The sequence below is a fragment of the Budorcas taxicolor genome, chromosome 3, assembly GCF_023091745.1.
Source record: "Budorcas taxicolor isolate Tak-1 chromosome 3, Takin1.1, whole genome shotgun sequence".
Taxonomy (NCBI): domain Eukaryota; kingdom Metazoa; phylum Chordata; class Mammalia; order Artiodactyla; family Bovidae; genus Budorcas; species Budorcas taxicolor.
The window spans coordinates 83,240,287-83,252,784 of NC_068912.1; the positions used below are offsets into that span (position 1 = coordinate 83,240,287).

Here is a 12,498-nt window from a genome sequence, read left to right on the forward strand (position 1 = left end):
CAATTTTGTCTTTTCCTACTCTTCACCCTTCTCTTCCACATTTTGAGTTCCAGCCATACAATTGCAATTACAGAACCCTGAATTACCGTGGATTTTCACACAAGGGGCTTCCTTTGTGGCTCAGAAGGTAAAGCATATGCCTGCAATTCAGGAGGCCTGGGTTTGATCCCTGGGTTGGGAAGATCCCCTGGAGAAGGAAATGGCAACCTACTCCAGTATTCTTGCCTGGAAAAGCCCATGGACGGAGGAGCCTGGTAGGCTATAGTCCATGGGTTTGCAAAGAATTGGACACGACTGAGCGACTTCACTTTCTTTCACTTTTCACACCTCAGTGCATTTGCTCATTTTCTGACATATATCTGATCTGTCCTGGCTATCTATTGCTGCATAACTAACCACCCCAAAGTTCAGTGGAGTAAAATAATCATGCATTATTAACACAAGCTCAGCTGAATGGTTCTCACTTGGAGTCCCTCCTGTCAATGAAGTCAGATGAGGGTTGAGGCTGGAGTCATCTGGAAGTTCTTTCACTTATACCTGGCACCTGAGCCAGGATGTCTGGAACAGCTCAGGCTGGCTAGGCATCTCTCTCCCTCTCTCCACATGAACTCTCTGTGGGGCTACTTGGGCTTCCTCACAGCATGGCAGTCTCAGAGATGCTGGATCCCTTTATGTGGCATCTGGCTTCCCACTGAGTGTGCATTCTAAGAGACCCACATGATACTTAAGAGGCTTCTTATGAGCTGCTGCTGCTGCTAAGTCGCTTCAGTCGTGTCTGACTCTGTGCGACCCCATAGATGGCAGCCCACCAGGCTCCCCTGTCCCTGGGATTCTGCAGGCAAGAACGCTGGAGTGGGTTGCCATTTCCTTCTCCAATGCATGAAAGTGAAAAGTGAAAGTGAAGTCTCTCTGTCGTGTCTGACTCTAGCGGCCCCATGGATTGCAGCCTACCAGGCTTCTCCGTCCATGGGATTTTCCAGGCAAAAGTACTGGAGTAGGGTGCCATTGCCTTCTCCATCTTATGAGCTAGCCTTGGGATTTTCTCAGTCATTTCTGCCATTTTCTTTTGGTCAAAGCACTCACAGGCCAGCTGAGATTCAAAAGGGTGAAGAAATAGATGCCACATATTCTTATGGGATTCCCTTGCCTGTCTAGAGAAGGTAGGAATTGATAATGGCCATCTTGGAAATATACAGCCACAATGTCCTTCACTCTCTTATTCTCCTGGCAAATTGCTCTTTATTCATTTAATACCCAGATATATGGCTTCACTCTTGTGAAGTCGTCTCTCTCCAACCAAGGCAGAATTAGCCTCTAAGTCCAAGAAAGTTATTCTGGAGAAACTAGGGAAATAAGTCAGGAAGGAAGACTGACCCTTGAGCATGTATCTGTTGCCATCCTTGCCACATTGCATCATACTTGTTGGTGTTTCTCCTACTTGACCATACTTTTTTTGAGAGCAGTGCTATACCTGATTTATCTCTAGTGTCCTTAGGATCTATCTTAGCAACAAACATAGATGCTCAATAAATTAATGGTTGAGGTAAGTGAACTGAATTACTGCTATTCTGTCATTTTTGCCTCCAGGGCCTATCATTCTTAGAGTCAAGCAACCAGTTAAATACAAAAGAATTTGAGGATCCCCTCCTGTGTACTCAGCAAATTAGAGGGCTTCAGTTCTCTATGATTTGGGCTTCCACTAAGATAGTAACTACAATATTGAGTGTGTATTAAATGTTTATCATGTGATAGGCATGGTTCTAAGCCTGTTATATATATTAATTAATCAGTCCACACAGTCTCATCTTCCCAATTATTATTGCCATCTTACGGATGATTAGATGTAGGGAGGCTACATAATTTCCCCAAGGTCACAAAGCTGAGATATAGACCAGGCGCCAGCGTCCATATTCTTGGCCTCTGTGCTCTTCAATAATGTTCTCTCCTGAGCTCAGCATTTCCAGAGGATGTTTAGCAGAATGTCACAGAGATAATAAGGGGTGTCACATGAGGAACATCAAAAGAACAAAGACTGTTTAACCCGAGGAAGAGGCTACTGAGAGACAAATCCCTATGGATTCAGATAATCAAAGAACTGACTTGTTCTCAGCATCCTTTGTTGGAGTCAAGATCAGTGGTGCTTTGGTATGACAGAGACCTTTTTCATTGTGCTATTCCCTGATACTTTGGGCTGCCCTGAAAAATCACGAGTCCCACACCTCTTGGAGCAGGTGTCTGTTTGTCAATGTCTGTTTTTACATTAATTGTCCCATATTCCTCCACCACTTTTTTTTTTTTTCAGTTTGTGAAAAACATGATATTTCCTTACCTGGCATAAGCTTTTGAAAGTAAAACTTGTTTGTTAAGCACCATGCAGTTTTCTGGTGAAGAGAGTATGCTGCTGCTGTTGCTAAGTCGCTTCAGTCGTGTCTGACTCTGTGCAACCCCATAGATGGCAGACCACCAGGCTCCCCCGTCCCTGGGATTCTGCAGGCAAGAACACTGGAGTGGGTTGCCATTTCCTTCTCCAATGCATGAAAGTGGAAAGTGAAAGTGAAGTCACTCAGTCGTGTCCGACTCTTAGCGACCTCATGGACTACTGGAGTGGGGTGCCATTGCCTTCTCTGGAAGAGAGTATAGGCTGAGTGTAACGATATGTTCCCTTTCCTTCTGAGCTTCATATACCTAGAGGCTCAGCCATCAGAGGAAGCTTAAATAATGTAGGAGGCATGACTCCTTGATGTCTCTGGCTTTAGGGAGATTTACTAGTACCTATTTGAATAATGCAAGGTTCTCTTTCTAATGTTGAGAAAATTGTGTATCTCATCCTGGGAAAACATCCATATTCACAATTACCAATTAGTACCCTTATTTGGCAAATTCCTGGCTACTTCAGTTCAGCAATTACATGACTCAACCCACAGAAAAACAGTATTAAACTATTTTATTTTTCTGATTTGCAGCCCCATTCCACAGTCATAGCTGAGATGACATAGTGCAGATTGGAAACTATTCCTTTCACCTATTTCCTTGAAGACACTGACTAAGTCCACACTGATTTAATAACAGGGTTTCTCAGCACAGCCAAAAGTCCGTGAACATCTCAGCATAATTCAGAGGTTGGAACATTTAGGAGAACACTCATACAAGAGCATTAAGTCAAAATCACACATATTAGGTCTCACCGTCCTGCATTTATTAACTTTGTGCTTCTTTTTCTTACGTCTTCTGTCTCCCAGCCAAAGACCAGTCCTCTCAGGGGGATGAGGAGAAAGACCCTCCAAAGAGCCACCCCTACTCGGTGGAGACCCCATATGGCTTCCATTTGGACCTGGACTTCCTCAAGTATGTGGATGACATCGAGAAGGGAAACACCATCAAAAGGATTCCTATCCACAGAAGGGCCAAGCAGGCCAAGTTCAGCACTTTGCCCCGAAACTTCAGCCTTCCCGACAGCGGGGCTCGCCCCCATGCTGTTCTTTCCCACCCGAACTGGTCCCCCATGGTGTCTAGGAAAGTGCTGGGGACAGAGGCCCGAGCCCAGCCACTGCCCCTCGGGGATCACTCCCAAGCCCCACAAGCCGCCAGCGGCAGCGAGCTGAGCTACCACCGGAAGGCCCTGCTGATGGAGACGGCCAGACAGCTGGAGGCTGCTGCTGCTCCCGGGGAGGCTGAGCTCACCTCTGGGAGTGGACGGCCCCAGCTTCTGAGAGCATCCAGCATGCCGGCCACGCTGCTGCAAACCAGGGCCTCGGAGGACCCAAGCCTAAACTCAGGACCCCCCACCCCGCCCGTCCTCCCCCAACTTCAGGGCGAAGGCGTTGTCTGTGATGGTGCCTTTGAGCCCGCGGAAGGATTTGCAGGTTTTTCCAGCTCCACTCCGCGAGCAGCAACCCACCCGGAAGTCAGAGAGTCAGGAGACCTAGTGCCAGGGATGGCGGAGCTGACCCAGGAGGGGCCTGAGCCCCCAGAAAGCGAAGAAGAGGCTCCAAATCGCCTCTCTTCCCCGAGTCCACCTTTCGCGTCCCAGAATGCACTTGTGGTTCTAGAGGAGGCAGAAGACCAACAGGAAAGCAGAGGAGCCCAGGTGGTGGTCACAAGCCCCAGCTCTCCAACACCAAGCCCCCCGCCTCTGCCGTCACCCATCCCTGAGAATGAGCTCCCCCTGGAAGAAATCGAGCTCAACATCAGCGAAATCCCACCACCACCACCTGTAGAGGTGGACGTGAGGAGCATCGGGACCCGCGTCACGGAGGAAAGCCTGGGCCTTGCCTCCCTGGATCCTGGCAGCATCTCCAGCCTGAAGCAGCAAATCTCCGACCTTGAAGGCGAACTGTCTGGAAGAACTGAGGAACTGGCCCGGGTCAGAGCTGCCCTCCAGCGGCAGGAAGAGGAGATCAAGGCGAGGGGGCAGAGGATTCAAGAGCTAGAGTGCACTGTAGCCCAACTGGTAGAAAAGCTTAGCGGAGGGAACACCAAAGATGCTCAGGGCCAGACTGATGCCATGGTCGGCACTGACCCCCTGCAGGGGCTCTTGACCAGGCAGTCGTGTGACAAGAGCATTGGGGTCAGCCTTCTGGGCAGCGTGGGATCTGAAAGCTGGGGAGCCACGGGAGAGGGGAATGGCCTCCTGTGGGGGCGAGAAAGTCACACACGAGGGGATGGGAGCCCAGCAGGACTTGTGTCACCACCCCAGCCGTCACTGCCACAGGGCTCTGAGACGGTCCTCATGCCTTCTTCACACAGCTGCCTCTCCGCTGAGCTCAGGATCGAGGAGGGAGGTTCTGAGCAGGCAGGAGGTTCTTCGGTGGGAATTAAGGGTCTGGACAGGGGAGTAGGAGGATCTCCAGGGAGTGCTGAGAGAAAGGCTCCCCCAGCAGGGAGGGAGGAGGCTGGTCCAGAGCTGTCAGGGAAGGAGCGCCCTGGAAGGCCACCAGGCTCCCCCACCGATGCCACTATTGGGCAATACGTTAAGAAGATCCAAGAGCTCCTGCAGGAGCAGTGGAGCTGCCTGGAACATGGGTACCCTGAGCTGGCCCGCGCCATCAAGCAGCCTGCCTCCAAACTCAGCAGCATCCAGAGCCAGCTACAGAGCTCCCTCAACCTGCTTCTGTCTGCCTACTCGGCCCAGGCTCCACCCCAGAAGGAGCCCCCAGGCCCCTCCTCCTCCCCACCGATGGGTAAATACTGGTGCCTGAGACTGGGAACCATTTCTCCTTTACTTGAGGAATCAAAGGGGGAAAAGGGTTTTAATTGCATGCATATGTTTTTTAAAAAGATTTAAACACATCCGGGAGCCCAGTGGAATAAAAACTGATCTCTGTAACAGTGGAGGTTTGGTACCCCTCCTCTTGTCCTTTCTCTAACGTTGGGACTGACTGCAGGGCCACCACATACAGCTGTTCAGATAGCACAGGGCACAGAGATGCCAGAGGGTAAATGGGAGCTGAAACTCAGCCCACACTTGCCAAGCCGGCAGCACTGTGTCTGCCCAGAGGGGTGCGTCATTCCCATTGGCATTGTGTGCAGCAGCCCTGGCACTGGCTGTGAGTGCTTTAAACCTCTGCCTTCCTTAACTGTGTCCTGGGCTCTTGCGTTCCTGCGGTCCTCCCTAGTTCTTGCACATTAGAGGTTTTCTGTAGCTTTGTTTTGGAAGAACATTCTATTGCGATCTGAAATATTTTACTGAGTTTCAGTGTGTGTGTGTGAGAGAAAGAGAGACTTCCATACTCACATGTGCAAGTCGACCCTTTGGCTGAGCAGCACTTCTTCCTGTAACAGATCACACACTCTTCCCTGTTAAGTGGAACCATATTTTGCTTTGCTTAACGGGCAGCAACATGTTAGTCTGCTTCCTGCCGCAGAGCACAAATTGGCTTTCTCATTATTTCGGTGCTAGTTCTAGTCTTAGCCCTTGTGAATGGCCCCCTGTACCTTTGAGAACAGCAAAATAAGATGTGTGCTCTTGCTCATGTATTTTCCATGCCTGCCCCACATCACAAATATTAACCGACTTGTGAGCCAGGAAGGGCCTCTGAGGTGCAAAAGTGGGTGCTGGATCAGGGGTTGGGAGGCCCAAGTTCTGCTGCTGCTCTGTCGTTCACTCAGCACATCTGAGCCTCAGATTTCCCCAGACTGAGACAGGGACAACAGTGGCACCCTCGCCACATGGTTCAGTAACTCTCCAATAACTCTTCTCTGTCATCTTCATGTAGAGGGTTTGTAAACAGGAACGATTTGACTAGCATTGACCAGAAGGCCGGCGCCCCTCAAAGATGCTCAGAATATTTGATTTATATTGTCTAGTTCCTGTTCTACGCCTTCACACACCTCCAACCTGTGTCTCCTCAAAGCAAGGGTCACAGTTATATTGCACTCAGGGGTATTCCCAAGATCATGCTAACCTGTGATGTTGTGTCTGCCTAGAGATGTCCCCGTCGACCAGCCTTAAATCGATAATGAAAAAGAAAGACTATGGCTTCCGTGCAGGAGGTAATGGGACCAAAAAGAACCTTCAGTTTGTTGGGGTTAACGGTGGGTAAGCATCGCTCGTGAAGCCCAGACTGCCCTGCACACCACCTCTCCCACTGTTGTCCTGAACACTCTTTTCCTAGGGGGAAGCATCTGGTTTTCATTCTTCTTCAAGGGAATTAATCTCAACGGCCCTTTAAAACTCCCTCTCGGGTTTGCATATGTTTGGCTGCCTGCCAGACGTGGATCCTATGCTCTTTATGTCTTGGCTTTGGTGTCCTCGGGGCCAGGATTCAGTACCTTCTCGGAGCTGGGGGACACATGAGCCCTTGAAGGAAGACTAATCTGAACCAAACACTGAGTCAACAAACCCTTAATTTGTAGAATTTAAAATTTCATCCTTTTAATTTTTTCCTTCCTTCAACTAACTTATGGCAAATCAAACTGACGTTTTTTTAGGATGAAGGAAAACAACTAATGTCTGTTGACTCAGAACTTGAACCAGACCTTATATAGGGTAGACAGAAAACCGCTGGATTTAGAATACTTTCTCAGTCAGTCATTTAGTGAACATTTATTAAATACCAATGATGTGTTTGGTGGTAGGGATAAAAAAGTTCAAATAAATCATGGTCCTTGCCCTTAACTCACAGTTTGGACCTGGGTAGAGCTGAAACAAAAGTTAAGAGAAAACTTGGACAGGCTGAGCTGAACCCTAGTTGAGAAAGAAGCGGAGGATGGTAGGAAAGCCCACAGGGATGTGCCTGGGAAGTGCCCGGAAGAGATTGGAACCCTGGCTAATTTGGGTTAGACCAGAAGGAAGACACCAGATTCAGACAAGGGTGTCGTCACCACTGTTCGATGTTCTGTGAGGGAAACATCAGGAAAGATGAAGTGGGGTCATAGGTGGGTTTCTGTCCCCACTCCTGCAGCTGTCAGATATTGTGGCCCAGGGGAAACCACTTTTTTCTTTTACCAGCTTGTGTCCAGAAAGGAGAATCAGCCTAATCTCAAAGCCTAGAGCAGGTCCTGTCTCTCCCCTTGCTTGAATACTTGCAAAAGTGCCAGTTTTGTACCAAAACCTGGAAGTCTGTTTTGTGACTATAGCATTCCTCGCCCCCCTCCACAGGCTCTGCCCTTTCTTCACTCAAACATGCTGGGTCAGGCTGAGCTTGGGGATTTTGCATTTGCCTTTCCCTCCACTTAAAGAGGAGGAAGTGGCAACCCACTCCAGTATTCTTGCCTGAAAAACCCCATGGACAGTGGTGTACCTGGTGGGCTACAGTCCATGAAGTCACAAAGAGGTCGACCTGACTGAGCAACTGAGCACATACACCATTTAGAGTGCTCCTTTCTTTTTTTACACATATATTTATTTTTTATGCATTCTTTTTAAAATATTCTTTTCCATTATGGTTTATCCCAGGATATTGAATATTTTTTTTTTAAGTGCTCCTCTTGCAGATAACTGTCAGTACATGTCACTCTGATGTGATGGTTCTCAACCTTGATTGAACCTAGGAAACCTGAGGCAGCCTTGAAAAATATCAATGCCTGAGCCCCTCCCAGATGGAAGACTCTGGTTTAATTAGTCTCAGGTGCAGTACAGCTATTGGAAATTTTAAGTACCCTCAAATAGTTCTAACATGCAACCAATGTTAAAAAATTCTGCTCTAAATAAAGTGGTCCCTCCTCCCATCACAGTATCCCATGGCCCATAACTAGTTTATTCATTGCTCTTACAATTATCTGAATACATTGTTCATGTGTTTATTGTCTGCCACCCCCTACTTAGAGTTTCAGCTCGGTTAGGACAGGGATTTTGGAGTTTTCATGGAAACAATTCTAAGATAAAGAATTATTTGGTAAATTTAATATGTCCCCCCCACTTTCTTAATCACAAAAACAAAAGGTTGTTCCAAGCACAGTAGAGGAAGAAATATCTGGGGTTTGAACAAGAGAGAATGCAAGCATACCAGTGAGCAGGTTGGGTTTGCAAATTCAGTCAGCATAGGGGCCTTGCATAGGGACCGCTATTCAGAGAAAGAGCATGAGGGGGTTCAGTAGAAATCATGGCACTGGTCTCACCTCGTCCAGTGGGCCAAGAATCTGAAGTCTTCATCTTATCTGGAGCATCCTCCATCAGAGGTCTCTTGTTGTCCATCAGCAGAGAGATCAATAAGTCTTCCAGAACTTTCCTCCATGGTGTCTGGTCTACCACCTCAATAGAGTTGCATATACCTGAACATAAGGATCATTGCTAGGGAGGAAAGGCCACGAGTCAAGTGACCTACACCCACACTTTTGCTCTTCCAAGCTGTGGATGAAATAGCAACTGAGAAAGGCAGCTGCTAGGTTCAGGATTCTAAGCTGTGTCCCAGGAGTAGATGCAGACGGTTTCTCCCTTGCCAGGGGTAAGCTGGGCTAGAACAGGGGTCTAAAGGGAGGCTTCACTATCACCCATAGATGTGAGGATTTGTCAGGCAATTCAGATAATTCAGTGTAGGGGTCGGGGATGTTTGCCTAGATCTGGTTCCCTCTCTGCACAGGACATTAGGATTCCAGATTCAAATGCTTTCATGAGAACCTTGGATTGCCTTTCTGAATCATCTGAATGCAACTGAATGCATGGCCAATTAGGCCATGGGCTATTTGTATGTTTGTTGCAAAGAGCTTAGTTAATTATCTTTACTCCCTAAATGGCCTCTAGTGTTAGAGCTCTTAAAAGCATGCTCCTCTGACAGTAACTTTCCTGGGAGTCCCCTTGCCCAGGCCTGCAGGTGTAGCCAACGAGGGACAAGGGTAGTGAGCAGGCCAGTATTATCTAAAATCTGAGTTCTCCCCTGTGTTGACATGAGCACTGGGCAGGAAGCACAGAATGAGCGACCCTGTCTCCTTCCGCAGCTATGAGACCACCTCGAGTGAGGAGACCAGTGGTGAGGACAGCTCCCCAGAAGACTTGTCTGACAGCGAGGCTGAGAAGAAATGTGATGGCCCAGAACCCAGGCAGGGCAAGGATGCCCACCTCAGCTGTAGGGTGGGCCAGGGCACCCATGAGGGCACCCACGACACAGACCAGGAAACTGGGCCTGGCGAAGAGCTCCCCCATCCCAAGACTGAGAGGTAAGTGAGACGGGGACTGATGGGGCGCATCATCTTTTGAGAAAGAGCAAGTGTATTTACTCACCTTTGTATCCAGTCATTTGTTTATTTGTTAACTCCTTTATCCATCTATTCAACAGTATTTATTTGAGTTTCTAGTCTATGCCAGGTACTATGCATTGGTTGAATGAAACAGATCTAGCTCCTGCCTTCATGGATTATACTGTCGTAGACAGAGCTCTGCATATGAAGCTAACATGGTCCTAGCACTGGAAATGTAAAGGACTTGACATGCATTTTCTTGATGTAATCCTTTTAACAAGCTGTAAGGTAGTAATTATTAGAAGACCCACTTTATAGATGTAGAAAGAGAGGCTTAGAGAAGTTAGGTGGCACAACTAGCAGAGTGAGCATTCCAGCTTTGGTTCTCTCTTTTGGGCTGCTCTGGGCCTTTCTTGTTGCATGTGGGTTTTCTCTAATTGTGGTGTGCTGTGGCTTCTTCTGTTGTGGAGCGCAGGCTCTAGAATGCACAGGCTCGGTAGTTACATGGCATGGGATAAGTTCATCCGTGGCTTCTGGGATCTTAGTTCCCTAACCAGGGATCAAACGGAGTCCCTTGCATTGAAAGGCAGATTCTCAACCACTGCATCACCAGGGAAGTCCCTTGATTTAGGTCTTTTGTAATCCTCCCACATGTTTTTCTGCCTCTCTCATTGGCCATGCTGACATAACCCGGTCTTTTAAAGGGATGGGAGGTCATTTGGCATGATGACGAGAGTACTGTCTTTGGAGCTGGACATGCTTCAAATCCTACATCTGCCACAGTATTACTTTAGACAAGGGACATAAGCTGTGGTCGCCTCAGTTTCCTCATCTGTAAAATGTGGATAGTAGCAATCTGATAGATTTGGCCTGAGGACTGAATGAGAAAAAGTATGTAAAATGCCTAGTGCAGGGCCTGCCACATAGTAGACTGCCTGTCAATGGGAGAAATGAGAGTAGGAAGTACCATTAATTATCATTATCACCATCCCCAGCCTGGCTGCTGAAGAAGAGATAGGAGAGAAGGGCAGCTGACTGCCCAGCAGGGCCACGCGGCTGCTCCATCATAGCAGCGCTGTGAGGACTTGATGAAAGTGGAGCCTCGTGGTGACCAATGCCGTTGACTCCCAGCCTAGGCCTCTCAGTGCTAAGCCTGCCCTTTTACCAGTGCAGCAATGTGCATATCATTGAGAGTGCCCTGGTGCTATCAATTTTCATTTGATTGACTCTATTAGTGCTTACTATATCCTTCATGGAAGAATAACCTGAAGAAATTTGCTGCTGTGGAGTGGGTCCTTTCGATTTTTTAAGTCACTCAGGCAGAAAATGTTTGCTCCAAAGTCAGGAAGATAACCCTCCCTTTCCCAGCATGTCAGGAAAGATGGTGGGGCCCATGGCCCCCTAAAATGCTTTGGTGATCTGACCTCATCCCCTGAAAACAGCAGGATCCAAAGGGGAATATGCTGGGCTCATTCTTCAGAAGAGTTCAGAAGTCAGCCCTGTTTGACAGGAGGCTGTATCCACTCAGTGTTTCTGAGGAATGTCCCTGACCCTGAGAAGTTGCCTAGTTGGGATGTCTGAGTTGCTGAGAAGTGAAAAATGAGAGTGAAAGTCAAGGTAGGGGACTTTTTTTTTAATCAAGATGGAGACTGATATATATATATATATGAATTAATTTTTTTCTTTAGATATAAACCCTCAGAAGAATTCCTTAATGCATGCCGGGCATTGAGCCAACATCTGCCAGAAACTGGGACGACCACTGACCAGCTCTTGGTACTCTGATTTGTCATCGTCATGTAAAGATTTCCGTACTGTTTAAGTTGTTAGTTCCACCTGGATGACTTGGGTCTTGCAACTGAGGCAGCTTTGTGGGTGTTCTTGGGATTCCCTCTTTGCTGTGTGCTGTCTCATTTGCCCAAACTCTGCTGCCCAAGGTGATGGATTGTGTTGAGAAAGTGGAACCCGTCCATGTGCACAGGAACCAGGGCTGGGGCTCAGAGGCATTTACCGAATGTTATTAGGCATCCCGCCCTGAATATGTCGTGGAATCATTTGTGGCTTAGGCTCAAAATTACCTCACAGTTTGATAGTACTGTGGGTAGAGAGGAAAAGAGCAGGTGGAATGGAAACCACAGTTCTGTTCCCCGGACTGCCATCTGTGAGATACTGAATGAGTCAGTTCAATGCTCAGGGCCCTGGTTTCCTCATTAATAAAACGAAGGTAGTGAACTGCATGTCTCCACTTCCTCAGGCCCTGGCATTTTGTTCTGTAGTCTTGACTGTTTTTCTTGAAGTGCACCTGTGGGTCAAGAGACCAAAAGCAAGCAAATACATCTGTTTGCTCCTTAACACTATCATGGCCCACAGAGATTTAAACATTTAAGGATTAATTTCTGCTTGAATCAAGAGGTACTGATACAGATGCATTTTCCCATGTCGTGAGAGCCACAGATAAGACCCAATATGTAACAGTGTGTAAGCATTTTTAAAGCCCATTTTGTTCTCCTTTGCAGAAAAGCCTTAGGAGTAAAAACGATCGATTAGTCCATTTTCATTAGTATTTTATCTTCGCTGATTTGGCAAATAACTTGTTCCCAGATTGTTAAAGCACCAATATGTGATGTGGATATTGATTAAAACTCCTGCTACTTATTCTTCAATGAATTACAGAGCTAAGTTATTTCCTAGATCTTCAATTAAAATCTTCCACCATGTTCCTTAATATTAGGGTCTTTCTCCAGATTCTCCTGAAGATTCCATAGGTAAAGGAGATATTCTGATACATAAAAAATGTTTCAGTCACAAAAGAGTCCACTGTTTTCTGCGTAGAAAAGCAATTAGAGGACATGCCAACCTGACATCACACACATTAGGATCAAA

The 12,498-nt window shown here is 47.4% G+C and overlaps 1 protein-coding gene across 1 annotated transcript in view; it reads left to right on the top strand.

The window, feature by feature from the left end:
• KANK4 (KN motif and ankyrin repeat domains 4) overlaps nucleotides 1-12,498 on the top strand; it is a 71,423-nt gene that overhangs the window by 42,782 nt on the left and 16,143 nt on the right. Inside the window, exons 3-6 of the mRNA XM_052637930.1 lie at nucleotides 3,240-5,180; nucleotides 6,427-6,538; nucleotides 9,376-9,594; nucleotides 11,304-11,391. Coding sequence (XP_052493890.1) covers nucleotides 3,240-5,180; nucleotides 6,427-6,538; nucleotides 9,376-9,594; nucleotides 11,304-11,391 — 2,360 coding nt within the window. The remainder of the gene's footprint in view (nucleotides 1-3,239; nucleotides 5,181-6,426; nucleotides 6,539-9,375; nucleotides 9,595-11,303; nucleotides 11,392-12,498) is intronic.